At 33.8% G+C, this 25,386-nt stretch overlaps 3 protein-coding genes and 1 non-coding gene across 5 annotated transcripts; 2 read left to right on the top strand and 2 right to left on the bottom strand.

Annotated features, from left to right (window-relative positions):
- Window positions 1-275: 275 nt before the first annotated feature.
- Window positions 276-5,923, bottom strand: LOC140837035 (ubiquitin carboxyl-terminal hydrolase 27). 2 transcript variants are annotated; one of them, XM_073203018.1, is made up of 10 exons: window positions 5,515-5,919; window positions 5,280-5,406; window positions 4,487-4,587; window positions 4,184-4,414; window positions 3,849-3,917; window positions 3,631-3,759; window positions 3,334-3,471; window positions 2,297-2,359; window positions 1,621-2,007; window positions 276-979 (listed from the first exon to the last, which is right to left on the bottom strand). In XM_073203018.1, the coding sequence occupies exons 1-10, from the start codon at window positions 5,800-5,802 to the stop codon at window positions 713-715; spliced, it is 1,800 nt and encodes a 599-aa protein (XP_073059119.1). In that variant the 5' UTR covers window positions 5,803-5,919; the 3' UTR covers window positions 276-712. The 2 variants fall into 2 exon arrangements, with proteins under 2 accessions (XP_073059119.1, XP_073059120.1); XM_073203019.1 differs by having other exon boundaries at window positions 744-979; window positions 1,646-2,007; window positions 5,515-5,923.
- Window positions 5,924-12,643: 6,720 nt separating this feature from the next.
- Window positions 12,644-12,759, top strand: LOC140837589 (small nucleolar RNA snoR99). Its single transcript, XR_012119417.1, has one exon. It is a non-coding gene; the product is annotated as a small nucleolar RNA snoR99 (small nucleolar RNA).
- Window positions 12,760-16,234: 3,475 nt separating this feature from the next.
- LOC140837036 (26S proteasome non-ATPase regulatory subunit 12 homolog A-like) lies at window positions 16,235-21,054 on the top strand. Its single transcript, XM_073203022.1, has 11 exons — window positions 16,235-16,388; window positions 16,487-16,684; window positions 17,887-17,994; window positions 18,085-18,189; window positions 18,477-18,533; window positions 18,634-18,830; window positions 19,275-19,374; window positions 19,528-19,640; window positions 19,743-19,896; window positions 20,047-20,124; window positions 20,506-21,054. The coding sequence occupies exons 1-11, from the start codon at window positions 16,386-16,388 to the stop codon at window positions 20,722-20,724; spliced, it is 1,332 nt and encodes a 443-aa protein (XP_073059123.1). The 5' UTR covers window positions 16,235-16,385; the 3' UTR covers window positions 20,725-21,054.
- Window positions 21,055-23,991: 2,937 nt separating this feature from the next.
- Window positions 23,992-25,386, bottom strand: LOC140836080 (ethylene-responsive transcription factor ABR1-like). Its single transcript, XM_073201492.1, has 2 exons — window positions 25,060-25,386; window positions 23,992-24,779 (listed from the first exon to the last, which is right to left on the bottom strand). Exons 1-2 carry the CDS (start codon window positions 25,310-25,312, stop codon window positions 24,124-24,126), a joined length of 909 nt encoding a protein of 302 aa, XP_073057593.1. The 5' UTR covers window positions 25,313-25,386; the 3' UTR covers window positions 23,992-24,123.

Below are 25,386 nucleotides of genomic sequence, written 5' to 3' on the forward strand. Positions count from 1 at the left end.
TAAACGGGTCGGCCCGCCTAACCCGCGGCCCAAGGTGGGTTGGGTTGGGTTGGCCATTTAGAGGCCCGCCAAAATGCGGGCCGGCCCGCCCCGCCCCGCCTAATGGCTGGTTACAGCGGGTGGCGGGTCGGCCCGCCCCGCCAGCCCGTTTTGACATGTCTAAGTGTTCTTCAGACAAAGATCAATATAGATATAGATATAGGAAACAAAAGTGTACATACAAATATACATCAGATAAAAACTCTGTTTCTAAAATGAAATAAACAAATTTTTGTTCTTCAAATATGCAAATCATACAAAAGGTATGGATAAAACTAGGAAAAATTCCCTTTGGGTACCCAAAGTGCATCGATGATGACCTTTACAAGAAATAATTCATCAGATTCCATTAAGTGAGATTTAATCAAATTATTTCACTGTATCAAAGCACTAGAAAAATAAACAAAAGAAAGCCATTGCACATGTGGCAACATTGGATCACCTTACTACCCTCTTTCTATCAGCTTAAGAGGAGGGCACTGCCTCGAATAATATTTTATATGAGCACTTCAAAAACCAGTGTGTCAAGTTTTCTCCAATTTCTGTATGATGATTCTGTACATATACAAGATCAACCAGCTTCTATAATCTTGTATTGCTCTGCCGGGTCGGAATATTTGTATGTAACAATTGAAAAGCACAAAAAATTGATTAGCTAACCTAAAATCTTGAGTCAATTCATTTTCTCGTAAAACAGCATACTAGCATTTGCACCTAAAACATCTTTCTCTGAGACACCATGCACATCAGAATCCGAAATACAATACCATTGCTCGATTGCAGATTCCAGTAGAGCTACTGGATCTTCTTCGTCTATCTTGGCTGTCACCTTTCTGTAAACTGTATAATGCCCACTGTGATCGCTTCCAAAGTGCTCCACAACGGAAACTAGCCGATAATTTTGGCGTTTTAAAGGCATCGAGGGTAGATTAACACCCAACTGCGCAATTCAACAAGAACAGAGTCAAAAAATGGTGCTTTATTCATTTGCAAGACAAAAATGCAACTCATGAATGATAAAACAAGGACGAGCATCCATCAACCATATATACGCCATGTCCTCCTTATGGGGAGATCATGTGATACTCAATAGCTAAATAAGTAATAAATATAGCCCATGTAACCCTGGCAACTTATTATGAGTTCCAATTTACAAAAAAAATTAAAATATATATAAATTAAAATATATATATATATATATATATATATATATGTAAATTGACTGTTCACAAAAGTACCAAAAGACATAACTGATATTAATGATACAACTTAATTTTTAAATATACTGCAGTCATAGCTTCATGATTCAGTTGTTATGCAATATGGGCAAGCAAACCAGACAATGGAGTCAGGTAATGCTACTCGAAATTCCAATTTCATCTACATGCATCCATCCCCAATTTTAAAATTTTTGTGGCATAGCTTACTCCTAGTCAATACCTAAGGCTCCCCCCAGCTTCTTTTCATGGTTATCTCACCTTAATAATGCTTACGCCTAAAACTCATTTAACAGAAAATAATTATACTTTTTTTATGCTAAATAAATATAACAGTAATCCACAAAAGAAGAAGAAAACTAACATTGCCTTCACCGAATTTTCTAGACCTGAACGAGCTTTGTCCTGCCTCAGAAGCTTTCAAAGAGAAACTAACATTGCCATCAGAATGTCTTCTAGAATTGTTGGAGCTTGATCCTTCCTCAGAAGCATATGGACAATGACCACCCTGATATATAATGGCTTTTCTTTCATGTTCCCCGGAAACCTCTGTCTCAGATGGAAGGCTTTTTGCCACAAGGAGTGGCATTCCTAAATCATGTTGCAAATTTTGGTAGTTCGAACGAGGAAAGGAGTGCTTAAATTTCTCATTTGATGACCCAAATGGAGATATTTTCTCTCTTTTCTCATTTCCCACTTCAAAATTTATAAATGGAGACAAATCCAATACTGAAGGAAAAGACAGATGGCCCTGGAAAAGGAAAAATGCATTCTCGATTACTAAAATATAGGAAGTTGTGGCAAAATGCAATTGTGGAAAAACTTTTACAACAATTTATTTTTAAGACTAGTTCAAAGTGATTATGATAATTGCATCTAAGAAATTTAATAATACACTGATGGGAGAAGTAAGTACACATAAAATAGCCACGTCACACAGGCGGGAGTGACAAAAGGCCTCAAAATTGAATAAACAGTTAGACGAATAACGAATTAATTAGAAAGAATTCCTGTAAACTTAGTGCTCTTTAGCAATGTACCAGAAGCTTTACTGACTGCCCAAACAAGTTAAATGAAGCCCGTTGCAGATGAATACAGAGAATCTGCATGTAAAATATCATTGTGTTAAAACAGGAAGAAGTGACAAACAAAATTTCAAAATATACAAGTATGGTGAAAAATCTTGATTATTTTATCAGCATACGTGGACATATAGCAATATCGCCAGTCCACATTTATTTTCCATGTCAGCAGTATCAATGTAACCTGGTTTTGATGTCTTATATAATTTTTAAACTTATTGAGAATAGCGAAATGGGAAAATATTTGAAATTTTCCCCTCCTCGAAGAATTCGTTTTTGCTTCCCAGTATTTTATATATTCAAAATCTAGAATTTACTTCTCGTCAACCCATGTAGATTTTGTCAAAAGCTATATATGGCGCACAAGATATAAGTCTGCATAAAATAACCAAGCCACAAGGAATATAGACATAAACAACAAGATACTTCTCTTTGTTCCCTTATGTTTTCCTTCTTTCAGTTCAGTTGTAACCCATTCCATCCTCTGTCGAGAATGATCGGCTATACTATTCCTTGCATTTAAAAGTGGGAACTAACGGTGTCCAATACCATTCCTTGCAGTTCACACATTGTAATACTTCTTCCATAAAATTTTATTTCAAAAAAGAGGATAAAAGAAAGAGCAACAAACTCATGTGTGTCCATGTAATTCGTAGTTTCACAGAAATATTTTACTCATTCAAGTATTTGACCTGATTCATGGACTCAATTACATATTCCAGTGGTTGCACATTTCAGCCTGATTATTCTAGATTCATAGATTTTCAAATGATTATCCTCAATGGCCAAAGGTGATATTGACGGGTTAAAAATGATCACCTCCCCAAACCGAGTTGAAAATGATGTTTCAGTACACCTAGTAAGTTCTTAACTTTGTTTGTCAACAACAATAACTCATAGTTGTAGTTCCTAAAAGGCCATAGAATTAAGTCCAACTTTAACTCATAAGCCTCTTCATTGAGATAGAAAGAATTTTCAATTGGAAATGTTCATACCTTAGGACTCCGAGCCAAAGTCTGTTTTTTGAAAGTATGAGAAGACATATTTGACCAGGGAAATGCTTCCAGGGAGGAGAGAGTTTTGCAGCGGCAAGAATCGTTCCTACTACAGCATTGGAGTGTTTCAATATCTGTCTATGAGAAGCATACAAAATTATATGGGAGAAACCAAATAAAAATATTGACATTAAGTGTTAAATAATGAAGTGTGTTCCAACATGTACCATAAATTGTGAATATAAAATTGCAATAATAAACAAGAACAGCATGCAAAAGGGCCATACAGAAAGTTACCGTATCACCAGCTACAGAAGAGACATATTTAATCGCAGCATTATGCCAACAGTGGCAGCAGCGATAATTCTCGATATGTTCTGCAGCAAAAAAACGTTTAAGGCAATCCTCCAGAGTACACCCATCCACCTACATTTTGATTCCAAAAAAATAAAACTGTGTGGATGGAGTGAAATAAAGATTACTAGGGAAAAGAATAAAATTTAGGGCCAACATACAATTGCACCATCGCTGCCGAATGGAGGTGAAAAGTGTATACTGTGAAACTGCTGAAAATCAAGAGAGATCTGTAGATAGAAGGCGTAAACAAATATGTAATATATTCAAAGGAACATAATGAAAACTTGAGACAAACACCTTTTGTTTTGATCGTAAACAAATTTTAACAATTTCATTTTGTTATTTCAACCATAAAATTTCACATTTGTAGCAGATCTAACAGCCACTTGATTGCTTTTGTTGAGCAACTGACGTTCAACCAATCATACATTCCTAATGTAAGTTCAAGAAATTCTAATGACATAATGCAATATTCTTACTAATAAAATTCAACCTGAAACGAGCAGCTTTGGCAGGTTAAGATACTCCCAAGAATTCCATCAAAAGGCCCAAGAAATATCCGCCTCCATCTTCGCCAATCACTTTCCTCTTCACTGATCTTAGTGATAATTCTTCCACAAGGAAAAGCAGGCAAACCAGATAAAGAGCTTTTACTGGGGACATAATGTTCAGATAATTCTTCTCTCAACGAAGACAGAAGATAAGAAAATGCTTCCTCAGCATCCTACATTCAAATTAAATGAGTCATGAAGGATTATTATATTTATAAAAAAATGTGAAACGCTGAAAGAAGCACCTGCTGTCTGGTTAGATTGAAATTTGGCAGATAATGATCTAATGCAAGCATCACTTTTCGAGGACTAATTGCAGTTTTTCGATGACGGACGGTACATAGTTCTGCAGATGTAATAACATATATCTGTCACTGAAAACAACCGGTGATGTACTTCTTGCAGAAACAAAAGTGGGATAAATCGAGGGCATAATGGTACGATAACACAGAGTCACAGACACCAAAGCCAGCTAACCAGAGCAGAAGTAGCATGCAAATAACAAAGGCAATCATCAAGGCCTTTAAACTTTAATAAACTTGCACCTGTAAACAAACTCATTATTACTGTACCTTAAGAAGAAATGTCAAAAAAGACTACGTAGAAGTTCCTTTTATTGTCAAAACTTTCCTACACCTTTGCCGGATAAATTTGGACTAGCAAAACAGATTAATCCGTGATGTATATGAGGAAGACAACCTTAACACATCTATAATAATCCAGAATCACACATCTTAGCAAACGGCTAGTCGATTCCTCAGAAATTCAAGTTCATTATGGAGCATAGCTCCAGAAAAAATAATCTATCATAACAAAATCACACTATTGCAGACCAGTGTGTTACAACAGCAAGATAATACAACTTGAAACAATGCAATCGCCACAACCCTACCCATGAAAATCACAATCAGAATGCACTATGAAATTTATACAATGTGGCCCATCTAGTTAAATAATCCCTTCTATATCCTACTAGGACTCAGCCAGTTCAGTTTCAAGTCATCAGGACCAAAATTCCATGCTTCTAAGACTACTTACCTTCCACTAATGAAGTCAAAGAGTAAACCAGCGGCATAATTTCATCTCCTCCTTCGACCGATAAAAGTTCATATTCCTCCAAAATCTCTCCAAGATACTTCCGAAAGCTTGAACAGCTTGCTAGAGCCTAAACTCACAAAATAATACACTAAGGCCATGATTGGTAGCAAATAGAAAGAGTGCACAACTCAAAACCAAACCATCCAATTATTATTGAAAAATAGAATACGATTACCTGTAAGATTACATTCAAGAAACAATTGTTCCCGTGATTTTGCAATCCAGGTACAGCCCACCCCCTAGGAGAACGAACCCCTTTATTCGATGATAATAGCACACATATAAAGTCGCGGAATTTATTATCTTTTGTAGACAATATTATGCCAATAGCACTCAGCACGCCAACGATCGTTGATATTTTCAGCCCGGATGAAGAAACCCAGTGAACTTGCAGTGGAAATTTTGATCCGTGCTTGAATTTGTGAATGAATGAACTGAATTTCAAGCTCTCTTGGATATTCATTATCAACCAACTGAGCAAAGGCCGCCGCTCTTCTTAACCCTTTGTCTGGAGTTTTCAAGTAGACTTTGAAATTATATTTTGCTACAAAATCCAATGTCTTTAACCAATGGAATAGTATAATTTAGAGTCAGGATAACTTTTGAACTTGAAATTATTCTTCTTCTAAATTTAGGAAGCTTATAAACATGGGGAAATTGTGAAAAATGTTGTCAAAAAGTAAAAGTTTAGGTAAAAAGTAAAAATCTCAAACTCTCAAAATTTACCAAACTTACATACTTTATAATATTTTTCTCTCTACTCAATTGTGATTTCTTCACAAATGAGATATCTATTTATAGAGTTTCATTACACATAATCCAAAAAATAAAATACATCATTACCTACATCATCACACATAAATTTCTAATTTTACAACTCTTATTTTCAACATTCAAATATTCAACTATTACTTTTCAATATTCAAATCATTTATTTTCAACACTCCCCCTTGTGATGATGATCATGATACGATGATGTCTTCATTACGTGTTTTGTACTGCCTCGTTAAAAACTTTACTTGGAAAAACCCATTGGGATAAAAACCATAGTAAGGGAAAAAGAGTCAGTCACGTAAACTCCCCATGATGTTGACATGAACAATTCTTCACAAATTTCGTAGATTGTGCATCCCAATATTATATATGTGCTTTCTGAATATTGACGTAGGAAGTGCCTTTGTGAAGAGATCTGATGAGTTTTCACTTGATTGAATGTGACGAACATCAATACATTTATTCTTCTCAAGCTCCTTGGTGAATGCGAAGAACTTAGGAGGAATATGTTTAGTTCTGTCGTTTTTTATATATCCTCTTTCATTTGAGCAATACATGCAGCATTATCTTCATATAGTATCACAGGCTTCTCATCGAATGATAATCCGCATGAAATTTGGATATGTTGGGTCATTGATTTTAACCACACACATTCACGACTTGCTTCATGTAGTGCAATAATCTCGGCATGATTTGATGAAGTTGTTACGAGCGTTTGTTTCTGTGAACGCCAAGATATTGCAGTGCCTCCACGAGTAAATACATATCCAGTTTGGGAACGTGCCTTGTGTGGATCAGATAAGTATCCAGCATCAGCATAACCAATTATACTTGAATTAGCATCTTTTGAATACAAAAGTCCCAAGTCTGTCGTTCCTCGTAGATAACGGAATATATATTTAATTCTGTTCCAGTGTCTCTTTGTTGGATATGTGCTAAATCTTGCCAACAGATTCACGGTAAAAGATATATCAGGCCTTGTACAATTTGTAAGGTACATAAGGACACCGATGACACTTAGATATGGTACTTCTGGACCAAGAATATCTTCATCATCTTCTCATGGACGGAATGGATCCTTTTCTATGTTTAATGATCTAACAACCATTGGAGTACTTAAAGGATTTGCTTTATCCATATTAAAACGTTTAAGGATCTTTTCTGTATAATTTGTCTGGTGAACAAACATTCTACATTCTTTTTGTTCAATTTGTAAACCCAGACAATACTTGGTTTTTCCAAGATCCTTCATTTCAAATTCTTCCTTCAAATATGACACAACTTCTTGAATTTCCTTATTCGTTCCAATGATATTTAAATCATCAACATATACAGCAATAATTACGCATCCAAATGTTGTTTTCTTAATGAAAACACAAGGCATATTGAATTATTTACATATCTCTTTTTCATCAAGTGATCACTTAGTCGATTATACCACATTCGACCTGATTGCTTTAACCCATATAATGATCTTTGTAATTTCACAGAATAACATTCCCTGGATTTTGAACTTTGTGCTTCAGGCATCTTAAATCCTTCAGGGATTTCCATATATATATTACTATCAAGTGATCCATATAAGTAAGCTGTAACAACATCCATAAGACGCATTTCTAAATTTTCAGATACTGCCAAGCTAATCAAATACCGAAACGTAATTGCATCCATCACAGGAGAATACGTTTCTTCATAATCAATTTCAGGCCTTTGAGAAAAACATTGTGCAACAAGTTGAGCTTTATATCTTACTATTTCATTTTTCTCATTTCGCTTTCGAATAAAAACCTATTTGTATCCAACAGGTTTTACACCTTCAGGTGTAAGGACTACAGGTCCAAAAACATTACGTTTATTTAGCGAATCTAAGTCAACCTGGATGGCATCTTTCCATTTTATCCAATCCTGCCGATTTTTACATTCACCAAAAGATTTTGGTTCATGATCTTCGTTATCATTTATGATGTCGATTGCCACATTATAAGAAAATATATCATCAATTTCATCTATATCTTTTCGATTCCATATTTTTCCAGTATTAATGTAATTGATAGAGATTTCATGATTCTCGTCAGTTTGTGGTTCTGACAGAACATTTTTATCATCATGTGTTTCTTCAGGAACATCATTCTCTATTTTGTGATCATCACGTGTTTCTTCAGAAACATCATTCTTTATTTTGTGATCATCGTGTTTCTCTATGAATTTTCTTTTTCGATGATTTTTATCATTGGAACCGACTGGCCTTCCACGCTTCAGGCGTTTAATGACATCATGAGTATCTTCCATTTGTTTCTTTGGAATTTCAATTCGAGCAGGGGTATTTGCAGCATGTATATGATTTAGTTACCCCTTTTGTGTCTGCAAATGCATCTGGTATTTGATTTGCTATTCTTTGCAAGTGTACAATTTGTTATACATCTTTTTCACATTGTTTTGTTTTTGGATCCAGATGTAACAATGATGATACATACCATGTAATTTCTTTTTCGGTATGTTTCTGTTCTCCCCCTAACATTGAGAAGATTTCCTCATTAAAATGACAATCAGCAAAACGTGCTGTGAACACGTCGCCTGTCTGAGGTTCAAGATATCGAATGATTGATGGACTATCATAACCGATATAAATTCCAACCTTTCTTTGAGGTCCCATTTTCTTTCGTTGTGGTGGTGCAATAGGCACATACACCATACATCCAAAAATTCTCAGTTCAGAAATGTCTGGTTCTTTACCAAATGCAAGCTGTAACGGAGAATATTTATGATATGCACTTGGTCTGATGCGAATTAATGAAACAGCATGTAAAATTGCATATCCTCATATAGAAATAAGGAGCTTTGTTTTCATAATCATTGGTCTAGCAATCATTTGCAGACGTTTAATCAATGATTCAGCCAATCCATTCTGTGTATGTACATGAGCAACAAGATGCTCAACAATGATTCCTATAGACATACAATAATCATTGAAAGTCTGGGAAGTAAATTCACCAGCATTATCAAGTCTAATTTTCTTGATTGTATAATCGGGAAACTGATTCCTCAATTTTATTATTTGAGCAAGTAATCTTGCAAATGCAATATTTCGAGTTGACAATAAACATACATGTGACCATCTGCTGGAGGCATCAATCAATACCATAAAGTATCTGAATGGTCCGCATGGTGGATGGATTGGTCCACAAATATCACCCTGAATACGTTCAAGAAACATTGGTGATTCAGTTTGGATTTTGACTGGTGATGGTCTTATAATAAGTTTTCCAAGAGAACATGCTTTACATTGAAACTTATTATTCTGAAAGATCTTCTGATCTTTCAGTGGATGACCATGTGTATTTTCTATAATTCTTCGCATCATTGTTGAAAGAGGATGTCCCAATCGATCATGCCAATTGGTTAATATCGAAGAATTATCAACTACCATGTTTGATTCAATAAGACTTATAATTGTATAATGCAATCCAGTAGGGAGCATTGGTAGTTTTTCAATCACATATTTCTTTCCTGATTTATATGTGATAAGACACATATATTTCTCATTCCCTTCATTCATTGTTTGAGTATCATACCCATGTGAATATATATCATTAAAACTCAACAAATTTATTTTCGATTGTGGTGAATATAAAGCATTATTGATCAAAAATTTTGTACCATTAGGTAACAAAAATTGTGCTTTACCACATCCTTTAATCAAGTCTACAGGACCTGATATTGTATTCACCGTTGTTTTTGTTGATTTTAGTTCCAAGAAATATCTTTTATCTCGGAGGATAGTGTGCGTTATACCACTATCGGGTATGCAAATTTCAGCTTTGCTCATAGCATTTTCCATATTTGAACTTCAAAAAAATATGCAATGAAATAAATTACTGGCAATATATTTAAATATAACACATATCATAATTATACAATAAAACATTATTCTATGAATACATGAAAAATAAATTATTGTACATTTAAATTCTACCATTATATTGTTCATTTTCAAAGAAATCGTTGAGAAAATCTGCAGCATCAATATTGTTCATTCTTATCCCACCAACATATTGATCATTTCCAGATAAATCATTCATAAAATCACCAGCATCAAAATGAGTTGAATCACTCAAACGGTCACTGCGTTCAGTGAAGTTGGTCTCCTTTTCTTTCCCCTTTCATGATTCTTTATAAAGTTTACAAAGGTGCTCAGGGGCTCGACAAACTTTGGACCAATGTCCTGGAGTACCACATCTGTAACAAGAACTTTCATATCTTTTTGAGTGATTCTCATTAACACTTGTATTCTCATGATGCCTTTTCAGTGGATGGTTTGGGACGTTCTTTTGAGATGAGTTATAAAAATAACTATCTCTATTATTTTCAAAACCATGGCCGCGTCCACGACCACGACCAATTCCACGTCCACGTCCACGTCCACGTCCACGACCTCGACCTCGACCAAAACCTTGTCTTTGAAATTGATTTTGGTTTCCAGGTTTAAATTCATTTTTACTTACAACATTTACTTCTGGAAATGCTGTTGATCCAGTGGGTCGAGACTGATGATTTCTCATTAATAGCTCGTTGTTTTTTTCCGCCACAAGAAGACAGGCAACGAGTTCAGAATATCTCGCGAATCCACGTACTTTATATTGTTGCTGTAGCGTAATATTTGATGCATGAAACGTGGAAAATGTTTTTTCAAGCATCTCAGATTCTGTGACCTCATGTCCACAAAATTTTAATTGCGAGATTATTCTATACATCGTCGAATTGTAATCACTGACTTTTTTAAAGCCTTGGAATCTCAATGTATTCCATTCATCCCGGGCGGTCGGAAGTATAACTTCTCTTATATGTTCGAATCTTTCTTTTAATACCTTCCACAAAGCCATGAGATTTTTTTCAGTCAGATATTCACATTTCAATCCATCGTCGAGATGTCGACGCAAAAATATCATGGCTCTTGCCTTTTCTTGTGACGTGCATATGCCATTTTCTTTAATGGTCTCACTTTGACCCAATGACTCAAGATGTATTTCTACATCTAGAGTCCATGGCATATAATTATTTCCCGTGATGTCGAGTGCAACAAATTCGAGCTTTGTTAAATTTGACATGGTGGTACTAAAAAAAATTACGATGCATTTTATTAGTTAATAAATATTGCAATACAAAGTAACAGATAAACAACAAGTACAAGTATTTGTAGAAATAAAGAAAACACACGAGGAGGATATTCTCCGATAAATACAAGACTCGTGAGTATGATAACCAAAATAATTAAAAATATCCTTGAGAAAGCCATCTTCCTTTTTCTTCGAAAAATTTGATGATGAATAATTTTTAGAGAAGAAGAGAAAGTTGGAGTGATTGAATGTGTTTGTGATAGCATATTTATAGGGCAAAAACTAGTCGTTTTTTTACCATTTATGACCGTTGGTGTACAAAAAAATAAAGGTATGTATTTGTATAATTTTATGGTAATAATATGGTATATATAATATTAGACATGTTTAAATAATTATGTATATCATATCATAATATTATAATGAGTGTCATAATTTATTTTGTTTAAAAACTTTATAGGCTTTTATACTTGTCGTATCCCTTACCGGGAGTGTGAGATGTCGTCTTAACATCCTCCCAGGATTTATAACAAGTTTATAAAAAATTTATTTTTATTATTTCTAATAATAACATTATATTGTATATTAAATAAATACACAATAAATAAATAACAGTAAAATAAATATTATTACTTTTGTTACCTTTTTCTTCTGTTTGGACCTTGGAAAAGTATGTAGGACTTTTAGAGCTTCGTGCTGATAACGTGTTGTGAAAAAATAAAAATTTATGGTAAAAAGTAAAAATCTCAAACTCTCAAAATTTACCAAACTACACACTTTATAATATTTTTTTCTTTACTCAATTGTGATTTTCTTCACAAATGAGAGATCTATTTATAGAGTTTCATTACATATAATCCAAAAAATAAAATACATCATTACCTACATCATCACACACAAATTTCTAATTTTACAACTCTTATTTTCAACATTCAAATATTCAACTATTACTTTTCAATATTCAAATCATTTATTTTTAACAAAAACAAGATCTAATTTTATTCACGAACTTTCAAGTGTTCACTAAAAAAAACACAAAAAGAAATGAAGAAATGGCCAATGGGATCTCCTAGTGGGCCGAAAATTACGATCAAACGGGCTGAAACTTCTATTAAAAGCCCAAATAAGAAACCCTAATTCTAATGAACATATATATACTCTTCGTATTTGTTATCTTGGTGTAATTTTTTCCTCCGAATTCTCAAAAGATTCGCAGCGGCCGCCTGAGAACTCTGACGTTTGGCCGGGCTCGAGAGTGTCTGCTGCTTCAATCCTTCCTTGGATAACGATCTGCGATTGTTTCCCTTTTATTACTGATTTTTTCTGTATATGTATGATTTCGAATTTCAATCCTCGCACGAAAAATAGGGGCTTTTAATCTTGCTCTTCCATTGGGTATCGAATGAATAATTCAGGTTGCCCGAGGGGTGGAAAAAGTCTCCGAAATCAAAATCTTTATCCATCCATCACTTTGCCTGCAATTGTATAGAATTTTCTGTGTTTTTTGCTGGCCATTAAGGTATGGAAAATCGTTGGGTTTTTTTTTTTGAATCAATAAATGGAAATTGTTAAAAGAAAAAAGTGTATGATGACAAATCCAAAGGCTTGTTTCTCAACAACATTCGCAGTGGCCGACTGAGAGCTTTCGCCTTTGCCGGGCTTGAGAGCTGAGACCATCTCCAACCCACTGCACCACATTCTGCACTACAATAATTTAACACTAAATTCATCTCCAATCTATCTACAATACATTTTACACTAAAAAAAAATATTCTCAGAATATTCTTATAATATTAATTTTAATTCAATAATAACTATTTATAATTCCATTACACAATTATACATAATAAATATAATTATATTATTTTATTATTTATTAGAAAATCGATTAATTATTTATATTCATTATACACAATTTCGTATTATGTTGTAAAATGTATCATTTTAATGTACTGGTAATATAATTTGGTTGTTTATTAAATTAATTTAAAATCTATTTAATTTTAAAAAAAAAATTTTAAAAAAATATAAATTAAAATTTAAGTTACAAGAAGAAATTATTTTAAAATTTTAAAAAATAAAAATATTAATTATATAATTAATATATAATAAATTATTAAATATTTATAATTAATTAAAAACAATTAAAAAAATTAAAAAAAAAAAGAAAAGAGATGTGGCGCAGCACTTTTTGCTGCGCCACATCTAGAGTTGCATTTAGTGCAACTCCAGTCCAGCACCATTTTTGGTGCTGGATTGGAGTTAAAATCCTTGCTCCACAATGGAGCAACTCTATTGTGGAGCAAGGGTTGGAGATGGTCTGATGCTGCTTTTCTCCTTCCTTGGATGTCTGACACCGTAGTTTTTCATTTTTTCGAATTTTTTTGCTTAATTTAAATTTATATGCTTCGATTTTTAGGGGTATTTTTTTTAAACATAGGCCAATTATTTAAGAAAAAAAAAAAATTAACCCTCAAATGTATATGGCGACATAATATTATCATTTATTTTATAAAATCAATAAGTTGTAACATATTTTAATTTACTTTCTTTCCATGGTTTATATAATTTCATATTAAATCAAAAGGATATAATTATAAAGTGTAAAAGTAATAAAATAATGAGCCACAAAATTTATTAAAAAAATAGACTTGTCCAACAGATTGTTATTTTTTAAGTTGACCAAAAAGTATTTGTTTCCACAAAATTATGAAGATTGTGGGTGTGTTGGGTGAAAAATGCACCAAATTAAACGAAAATTGTAAAAATTTAACTCCTACGAAATCAAATGACGTGATTTTCATCTTGACTGGTAGTCGTAGTCTACCAAGCTAAATCAGCTCACCAAATAAAGGAAATTGATGGAAATGATACTGAAAATTGAAGAAAACAAACTTTCAACATGATTTTATTTTCATAAACCACTATAAATATAAAATTATAGAAATTGTAATAAAACTTGCAAAAATCTAAAATGAAAAAGACGTAAAATACTTGGAAATATAATAGAACTGAAAATGCTTTGATATGGAAATTAGAGATTTTGAATAATGTTTGCAAGTTGAACGAAATATGTTGTGTGTGTCAATTTGTCGATTTTCTCTTTTGTTTCATCATCGGGGAATTTTTCGCTCCATGTTCTCATGATATTTATGAACTTTACTCACGATTTTCTCTTTTCTGCCTGCTATATCACTCATTCAAACTATTTTGAATAGTTAATGAACTTTACATCAGGGGTTTTTAACCTTAGGATAAAGCAAGAAAAACCAAACATCAAACCGAAAGTCGAATTGTTTTAAAAACCGAAGTGTATTTAGTTCAAAATAAACTTCGGTTTCGGATTATATATGTCGAAACCGAACCGAACGAAAAACCTAAAATTTCATTAAATTAATAATTTTATTTATATTATATATTTTTTAGATGATATTTAATGAAGAAATAACAAATTAGAATAATTTTTAGTTGATTGTTGTTTATTTAATTCATTTAGATTTTATATTTACTTTTTTACTAAGAAATCATATATGAAAATAACATATTATATTTATATTATAATGAATATTATTAACTTTAAATAATTGTACCAAAACCAAATTAAATGATCGAAATAATTGAACTGTTTCGGTAGAAAACGAACCGAGAGAAAATAGTTTAGATTTCGGATTATATATTTCTAAAACCGAAAATGAAAACCAAACCGAGCCGACCAATGAACTGTCTCATGAACACCCCTATTTTAATTTATTGGTCCAATTATTCATGGCAAAAACTTGTGTGAGACGGTCTCACGTGTCGTATTTGTGAGACGGATCTCTTATTTGGGTAATCAATGAAAAAGTATTACTTTTATGGTAAGAGTATTACTTTTTATTGTGAATATCGTAGAGTTGACCCGTCTCACAGATAAAGATCCGTGAGACGGTCTCACATGAGACTCACTCATTATTCATTTGGCTTAAACAAAATTAATTTGCCCCTATTAAAATTTATCACAAACATATGTCTCACAAGACATTGGCACATTTGACCAAAATGCCTGAATATTAATCCTCTAATGAAATTCATTTTTTCTAGTGAATTCTTAGATTCTATGAAACTCAAGCCCAATTTTACTTACAGATGTTGGATGGTAGCCTTTGGAGAAAAATCCAAGAATTGAAGTTCTGACGTTAAAAATTTCGATTGCCAGTTTTTTTCCCTATTCTTTACCAAATTGTAAACCTTAATCTTTTCAACAAAAAAGTTAATCCCTTCGGTTTCCATCCAATTTCTCTTTTTTCCTTCACTGGTTCAACACGCAATGGCTATTTCAAAGTAAATTTACCACTTCACTCTTTGTTGTCCATAACCGTTGTGCTACCTCTACTCCGATTATGTATCACCCAGCCAGCTGCATATCTTGCTCTGGGTTCCCAATTGACCATTTCCATTGCTCTTGTTGCTTCTGCGACCCACCATTTCATCGCGCTGCCAATAGTTGTCACTAGCTTCATCCCCAAACATTCTCACGTAAGTTCTTCTTCTATCTCACGACATTTAGGGAGTTTAATACAAGTGTTATGGTATCGAATATACATGAAATGATATTAGCGTTGTATATGTCAAGGTGTATCACATGTTCGTGTTTATTGTACCACAATTTAGCTTATAATGTACCACATTTTGCGTCAAAGTGTACTATATTATCGAAAATCTAGTATCACAAATTCAAACTAACTTAGATTTAATTAATAAAAAAGTGTTTTAGTGGAGGAAATATAATGAAAAAGGGAAATAAAATTGAAATAAAGAGGAAAATGAGATAAAATATAAAATAGAGAATGAATTTAAAAAAAAATATGTGTATCGAAAAGTGGAAAACATAATTTTAAAACATAAAAATTGAATATAAGATTGAGTTTATGACTAAAGATTTATTTTACAAGTAAATGGCTAATCTTATTTACCAAACCTAGGGAGGCATTTTTGTAATTTAACGTTTTTATGGGGGTCAATGTGAAGTTTATTCTCTACTTGTTCTCGAGGTTTCCCCCATTTCGAGCTTGTTTTCTGGTTCCAAATCTGTCGTTTCGACCCCTTATATTCTTCTTGTCTAGGGTTTTATTTTTCGATCTCAACAAAATAATCAGTTACTGGAATCTAATCAATCGAAATGGTTAGCGAATCCTCTTCTCCGACTCTCAATTACGCCTTTTTGTCCATCGTTCAGATCTCGTTCTGTGATTTTTAATATTTTTCACTTTTATTTTGCAGGAAAATGGAGGGGGGAATTTGGAAGCGCAAATTGAGTTGTTTTTGAATGTCGAAAAGCAGATGAGGCAAGCAGGTGATGTGGCAGGCACTCGTAAGGCCGTCACTGATATTCTGCAGCTCTGCTTTGAAGCCGGCGCGTGGAAGACGCTCAATGAACAGATTGTTCTTATCTCCAAGCGCCGTGGACAGTTGAAACAGGTCTAATATTTGTCCCTCTTGTTTTTCGTTGTGAATGGTACTAGATTAGGGTTTTTTGAATTGATGTTCTTTAATTGCTGAAAGTTGGTGCTTTTTCAGTTTTTGGATTTTAGTTTTTGTCTTCATTTTAATTTTAGTTCTGGCAGTTTAATTTTTCTTGCATTTTTTAGGTTTGTATTGTTGGTTTTTGCTCAACAAAAGTTGGTTTGGTACGGTTTTGGGTTGGTATGGGCGGAGAGTGTATCTGGATTTCAAGTTATGGTATTGTAGTCTGTTTTCTGATTGATGGTCGGATAAAATTATGAATTGAAGTTTGATTCATTATGAGGGTCATTCAGCTAGATAAAGTATATTCCTTATATGGGAAATCGAAAAGAACAAGTGCTAAAAATTTGACAGGTTGATGCTGTTTTGAAAATTTACTCTACAAAATGATTCTTCCATTCTTTCTTAAGCTGTATGACCACCATTTTTTCTCCAATCCGTCGTAGTTGGTTAGCAAATATTAGAAACTGCCCAGACTACGTAAACATGTTATATATGGTTGAGAACTTGACAAAATTTACTATAGCAATGCAATTAAGTAAGTTGAACCACAAGCACTGAGGACAGAGGGTGGGATAATGTTTAAAAGTTGGATGATCAAGCTGACTGAGAAGCTGTGCCTCTCTGGGTGATTCTGTTGGGTCCGTTGAAACTCGTAAACATGACAATACTGAAAATCTGAAGTAAATTATGATGCTCCTTAGTGTCCGTGATGTTGTACCTCCTACTCTATCTCCATTTTGATCCTAAGCATTCCAAAGAGCGAGTGTAGCCATCCCCTGCTTGTTCTAACTCTTGTTGTTGAACCATGAGAGAGACTCGATGGGTACGTACTAATAGTCACTTTTTTTATATAGATCAAATCACTTACTAGACATCGTTTGTGCCCCACCAAGTTTCACATTTAGATGTTTAAAATTGAATATATCATTATCTGTAAGGAACTATCACATTGAAAAACGTGTTGAGCTATAATGTGTTGTTGACAGATCCGCTGATTGGAAAATGTAGAAAGTTTCTGTAAATACATGACCATCTGTGTTGTGTCTTGCGGTGATGGCTCACTTGTCTCGTCACCTTGTATCTGATTTTTTTAGCAATTATTGTTGCATATCCTCTGGAGTTGCATAATGGGTTTTTTTGGTGTTATTATGTAGGCCGTACAAGCCATGGTCCAACAATCGATGCAATATATTGACCAGACTCCAGATCTTGATAGTAAAATAGAACTTATAAAGACACTTAATAGTGTATCTGCTGGAAAGGTGATCCACTCTCATACTATCTCGTCTTTTCAATTATTAGAAGACATTTATTTTATTTTGGTAAAATCAAATTTATATTATACCTGACAGATATATGTTGAGATTGAGAGGGCTCGGTTGATTAAGAAACTTGCAAAACTTAAGGAAGAACAAGGACTTATATCAGAAGCTGCAGATTTGATGCAAGAAATTGCGGTTAGTGAATGATAATCCTCTTTATTGGTGCTTTAGTTGTGATACATGAGTCATATTATTCCTTTTGTCTCGAATTGTGCTAAAGCACAATGCTTAAACAAATTCTCTATTTCATTGATTCCTTGTATTAATTATTTGATGCTTTGATATAGTTGAACATCTGGTCCTTAGTTATCGTGTTTAATGGTATTCAAGTGTGTTTTTGGAAAAATTGTCCAATAGACGTTTAATTTACCAGGCATATCTGATCTTCCTATCTGTTAATTGCTTATGGATATAATCTACAGGTGGAAACCTTTGGCGCAATGGCAAAAACAGAAAAAATAGCTTTCATTCTCGAGCAAGTATGTGGTTACTCCGTTTTTGTCCTTTTATTTCTTGATAGTTTCTGAAGTACTGGACTTTAGCTTATCTGATGTAGTGATTTCTTGTCCAAATTCATAGGTTCGCTTGTGTTTAGATCGCCAGGATTACGTACGTGCACAAATACTTTCAAGAAAGATAAGTCCTAGAGTTTTTGAAGCTGATATTTCTAAAGAAAAGAAGAAGCCTAAAGAAGGTGATAATATTGTTGAAGAGGCTCCTGCTGATGTTCCATCGCTGTTGGAGTTGAAGCGGATATACTACCAATTAATGATTCGGTACACACCATTTTAGTTTTTATTGTTATATTTTCTACTGTTAGGTTTAATTTAAACCATAACTCCTACCAAACTATTGAACACGTTAATATGCAGGCCAAACATAAGAATATTTTGTGAGGTAACTAGTAAGGTACAAAACTAGATATGTTTAGGCTTTACCATTGTTTCCTCTTAACTTTCAGCAGTAGGTTCTTATTTTCTTTCCATTCAGGGTGATTCCTGGTGCATGAAATTGTTTGTATGGTCTTTAAGAATGCATTCTCCGTCAAACATTTTCTACTGTTCGACAATTGAAGATCTTAGTTTTGTCGAGTTTGAATACCGTAGAGTTTACTCTTGCTATTTAACCTTTTGTTCTTAAATATTTATCTGATGAATTTCTGACATTAAGATGGCCATGCCCCATGCACAAAATGTTTAATTGACTTCCATATGGTGTAGGTATTATTCACATAGCAATGATTACCTGGAAATATGCCGATGTTACAAGTCAATATATGAGATTCCATCTGTGAAAGAAGACACTGTGCAGTGGACACCGGTAAGGCCTTTATTGCTTGGTTCTTCAGTGAACCTTGTAATTGCTTGAAATAAGGTGTATATGAGTTTATCTTTTCTTAACTTATATTTTTGCTTCTTATTATCCCTTGTTTCTGCTGTTTTGTCTTTGCCACTTTGGCCATATTTCATGCAGGTGTTGAGAAAAATATGCTGGTTTTTGGTCTTGTCGCCTCATGATCCGATGCAGTCTAGCCTTCTTAATGCAACTCTGGAGGATAAGAATCTTTCGGAGATCCCTCATTTCAAGTTGGTTTTTTAAATATAGTTGTGGTTGTGCCTTGCTGTTTCCTGTTCTTTACACAGTATTGTCCTCAATTTCATCAATACTTGTCTTGGCTGTGCCATTAGGTCGATGTTGAAACAGCTAGTTACCATGGAGGTTATTCAATGGACATCTTTGTGGAACACCTTCAAAGATGAATTTGAGAATGAAAAGAACATGCTTGGTGGTAATTTGGGAGAAAAGGCAGCTGAAGACCTTAAACTCAGAGTAATAGAACATGTAATGCTCCAATACCCTGGTTTTTGAGTGTACTATGTAATTAATCTTCATTGCATATTGTGACTATTTATTACATTATTCTGGTTATCAGCAATTAAGATCTATATATGATTACATTTCATCTATCTACGTTACATTATTTTCATGCAGAACATCCTTGTCGTGGCAAAATATTACTCACGGATAACTTTGAAGAGGCTTTCAGATCTATTATGCCTTAACATACAGGTATATGCTATTATTCTTCATAAAACTGTTAATTATGCTCTTCAACCCCTTCTGTGTTTGTCAACTGATTTTGGTATTTTTTTTCTCTGAAATGATTCTTTGATTACGTTTGGAGTTCTCCTGAATTTTTGTTTCACTTTTTTTGCGTTTCAAAAAATTACTGCTAGAAAATCTGGTTACTTTTGAACAAAACATAACATGTCATGAGCCAATACCGCTTTCTGTTCGGCTTATTGTCTCACTTGCAAGAAAAAAGCCATGCACTAGGAAATTGAGTTGTGTGTGTATGAATGTCCTATTTTTTTTTTTTAAAGAAGGAAATTGAATCTGTTTTGATGTAATAACGAATATGCTGAAGTGAATACTCTCTTATCATCACAGGAAACTGAGAAACATCTCTCTGATATGGTGGTCTCGAAAGCATTGGTGGCGAAGATAGACAGACCTGTGGGTGTAGTTTGTTTCCAGGCAGCCAAGGACAGCAATGACATTCTGAATTCTTGGTCTATGAACTTGGAGAAGCTGCTCGACCTTGTAGAGAAGAGTTGTCACCAAATTCACAAGGAGATGATGGTCCACAAAGCTGCACTAAGGGTTTGATTGAACAAAACCTTTTTCGAAACAAAATTTGTGTTTGAATGAATCTGTGGCAGACAACGTTGTTTGCCATTCTGATGACTGGGCAACGACACAGCGTCGCTTGCTCCAATTATTTGGCTCCTGACATTTCACAGTTTTTTCTGAAGTCCTATCAAATGCTTGAATCTTTCATTGCTATAATTAAGATTCTGAGGAACAAGCGAAGTTCTGTGCTTGTACTTTGTTGTGCTCAACCTATCATTTACTGGCGAACTTGTATGCTGCTGATCCTATAATACCTCAAGATGAAGTGAACGCACCTAGTCATGAATCTTAGCCTTTTCTTGTGCTGAGTGTTTTTTTTTTTTTTTTTTTTTATCGATTTGAATTGATTGCATGTGACGACTGTGGCTTTGCTGTTCGTTACTTTTGTATGTTTTCATTCTGTTTCTTTTTCCTTCTTATGGGATATGTGTCTACAACGAAAAGTACTCTCGACCTCCAAATCAAGTGACAAGAAGTTTTTGATGGTCGACCACGGCTTACACAAAGTGATCTAAACTCCTGAAATCAAAATAAAGTGCGACATTCAACCACCAGAAGAAACAAAGAATAAATAATTGATCCTAGTAAGTATTATATAAATAATCTTTGACAATGGTGTCAAAATTTTGACCTAAGATTTTGGTGGAGAATTATTAAATTTGACCTAAGATTTTGGTTGAGAATTCTTTCAAGTGCATTTGGTAAAGTAATAATATAATTGAAAGAAGTTCAATTTGTTTTCATAGAGGTTATTATCTAATTATTATGATTTAATTATTGATTTAATTTGGATTAAACCGAAAAAAAGTGAAGCCCGTCTATAATTAACTAAGATGGACTAAATTATTCTAAAGTAAATAATGTAATTTAATTAATCCACGATAAAATAAATATTATAGAAAATTACTGTGAACGCATGTGAGATCCCTTGGTTTTTGTAATCACAATTCACAAACGATAATTTATTGTACTAAGTCAAGCTGTCGTTTGCTTGGTATTACAAATACTCAACGCTTCAGTAGAATCCATTCAACAAGTCTCGTAATACTAAGTTACTTGACCGTCTACTGCAGTATCGAACAAGATATTAGAATATCCAACAAACTGTTCTCAGATGTCGTTTTTTTATCATATTTGGTAAATTTCAATGTCCTAATTAATTGAAAGATACGATAAATCAAGAAAAGAAAACGACGACGGCAATGTTTTTGCATTAATGCTCATTTAATGAGCTACAGTCGAACTTTAATGGAAAAACACAAAAGATAATATAAATAAAGAATGTCAAAAAGAGCTAAAAATAAATAGACAAATAATTAGAGCTTGCATTCTTAAAAAAGCTTCTAGGCCATTGTCACTTTGATATTTTCTTACTGTCCGCATCAGTCATCGTTTCAAACAATACATATTCAGATCATAATTGTTTTTTGTCAAACTACTCGATCATTCTTTGTCAAGATCGTTAGAAGTTTCTAGATAGTTTGAATCAAAGAATTCTTCATCTTATTTCTGTATTATATTGGTTGTCAGGCTCCGTGATGCATTTCTTGCTCAAACTTCGTTCCAGACCTTGCACAGAGTCGAGGCCTTGTTTTTCGACATTTTCCTTAGCTCATATCTTATTTGTTTTCCAGGCTAATTCCCTATGTGGTATCACAAAGTGTGATTTTCTTTTCTAGTTTCGAGTTTTCTCCATATTTTAGTCAAACCTACATACAATAAAAATAAGATGCATTAAGCACAAAACCTGAGATAAAAATGTCAAATAAGTGCGAATATGACAATATAAACTCCTAAATCCGCTATAGGATTGGTGCTTGTCAGGTTCAAAGTTGTGATAAAAAATCCAATCCAAACCGATTTTAAAATTGAGCAGTGATACCCTGCTCGCCTTTTAATGAGTGACCTTGGGCACCAATTGCCAGTTGTAATTTTTCTTTTTCTTTTTTTTAAAAAAATTAAAAAAAGATACACATTACACGCTCATATTTCAGAAAAGAATTGGGTTGCTTGGGTAGACCAAATCACGGCGTGGATCGACCAAAACATAGGTCGACCAATGTTTTGGTCTACTAAGCTTGCGTAGACCCAAGTTTTGGGCGTTGGGTCGACCAAAAAACAACGTGGGTCAAAAATTGGTAAACCAAAAAACAGTGGTCTACCCAAGCTTGGGTCGACCAATGTTGGGTAGACCCAAAACGTGGGTCGATCAAAAAACAGCATGAGTTAAAAACTTGTCAAGCAATCCAATTTCTTTCCGAAATATGAGCGTGTAATTGGTCACATCTTTTTTAAAAAAAAAAATTAAAAAAAAAGAAAAAGAAAATTACAGCTAACGCTCATGATCGCTCATTAAAAGATGAGCAGAGTATCACTGCTCTTTAAATTATATAATATCTTTAATTATATATAGAGATTATTTGATTTGTTTTAATATTCTATCATTGGTATTATGAAAAATTTGCAATAGATGTTACTTTTATAAATTTTAGATTTTCGATTGTTTAAATTGAAGTTGAATGAATGTAGAAGATAAGGGTCTCACTTTTTTGAAGTGCTATAGCAGATGATGGTGGAGTTTTTTTTAAAGATAAACTACTTCATTCTGATTTTTTAAGAGGAAATTCTTTAGGTCACTATCATGCATTATAGTGTTAAATTGTTTAATATCTATATGCATATTATTTTTTTTTATCTATTTATAATAGCTATTTTAAAATTTTAAATTACCTTTAGAAATAATAAAAATTTGTTGGAACACAAATTAAAATTTACCATCCAAATCAAGCTGAACCGAACCATACCAAACCTAGGTTTGGTTTTGTTTTAAATTATGACAAAAAAACTTGTTTTTATCGTAAACCGAATCAAATGATCTTGCTCGCCCCTAGTTGAGATATTGCATAGGCTTGAAAACCAAGTCGTAAACAAGTCCATCCATTCACTTTACATCATTTAACAATAAAAATCTTTATATTCATTTTCAGGAAAGAAAAAACTTTAGATTCTCTCTCTATATATGTATATAGAGTATGTCTCTTGTGAGACGGTCTCATGAATCTTTATATGTAATTCGTGTCAACCCTACCGATATTCACAATAAATTAAAAAGTGGTACTCTTGATATAAATATTAATATTTATTCATGAATTATCCAAATAAAAAATCTGTCAAACACAATACGATATGTGAGATCGTCTCAAACAAGTTTTTGACATGTATGTATATATTGCCAACGTTTTCAAATTTTACATGAACAAATCAATTGGGGCCGGGCATTCTGTTGCCAAGAAAGAAAATCATGCACAACAACCAAATGCCGTGTTGAAACAACTTCTAATCTAAAACAAAAACAAAGCCATAAAAAACAAAATATTATGAGAATTTTTTATCCTCCACATGATTACATGAACTCGGATGGCCGCCACCGCTGCTCCGGCTACGTTCGGTTCCACGTTTAACGTCCAATGGTGGTTCAGCTACTGATGTATAAAACACCGGGCAATGGGGTAACTCTGATGAGTAACCCCAACTCGAGCCCGTAGAATCATGCCCTTGTATATCATCACCAGGAATCACCATCCCCGAAGAAAACCTTGAACTCGAACTTTCAAACTGAGGTTGGCTATAGACAACAGGCTCCGAATAATTCGAAACTGCGAAAACCTGTTTCGAATAAAGATTCTTTTGATTTTGATCAGGCTGCTGTATAAGCCTGACATTTTCAGGGAAGTTGAGCTTCGCTTTGCTGCCACGGAATTGTAGTGCTGCTTCATCGTAGGCTTGAGCGGCATCCTCGGCCGTGTCGAACGTGCCTAGCCAGACCCTTGTGGCTTTGTATGGGTCCCTTATTTCGGCAGCCCATTTGCCCCAAGGCCTCTGCCTCACACCCCTATACTTTCTGATGGTTGGTTTTGAGGATTTGTGTTCATTGGTACTGATTTTGTTGTGATGATGTTCGTATTCATATGTTGCCGCTGCTGTTGATGTTACTGTAGTTATTGTACTTTTAAATTTCGTGCTCGGAGTAGCTTCTGTAGTTTGTATCATCAAGCTATAAATTAAGAACATGGTGATGCATATACAGCATAACTAAAGTTTATGGAAAAAAACTAAAGGGTCTCGATCGGCTTGGCCCTCGAATCTTTTTCTTTTAACGTAATTTTTGACAGCGTAAAAGTTGCAAAGTTCATCCATGATTTGATAGAAAGATTTGTAGTGGGATTTCCATATTCATGCACAATCATACGCGTACGTGAATTTTTGCATTATGGAAATGAACATTTATACGTACAATTAAGAAAATTAAACCTGATAAGACTGTTGCATTGGAACTTCTAATCGGATATGATCTGCAAAAAGGAGAAAACTGATCATCATCGGTATAATCACTACTACTTTCCTTCTCACGTCCCCTTTTGTATGCAGATATTGAAGGACGGCCACGGCCGCTTCCTCCACCGCCTATTTCCACCGCCGCGTGATCACCGGCAATCACATGAGTTAAAGCTGACACCATAACTGACATTTCTTGCTCTTTGTTTACTCTAGAAGCCATTGGCATAAACTCCAACAAATTTTTCTGGGATTGTTCTCTCTCGGATACACTTCCGTACTTGAAGAGAAATTTATATTGAT

The sequence above is a fragment of the Primulina eburnea genome, chromosome 7 (genome assembly GCF_022965805.1).
Source record: "Primulina eburnea isolate SZY01 chromosome 7, ASM2296580v1, whole genome shotgun sequence".
NCBI lineage: Eukaryota > Viridiplantae > Streptophyta > Magnoliopsida > Lamiales > Gesneriaceae > Primulina > Primulina eburnea.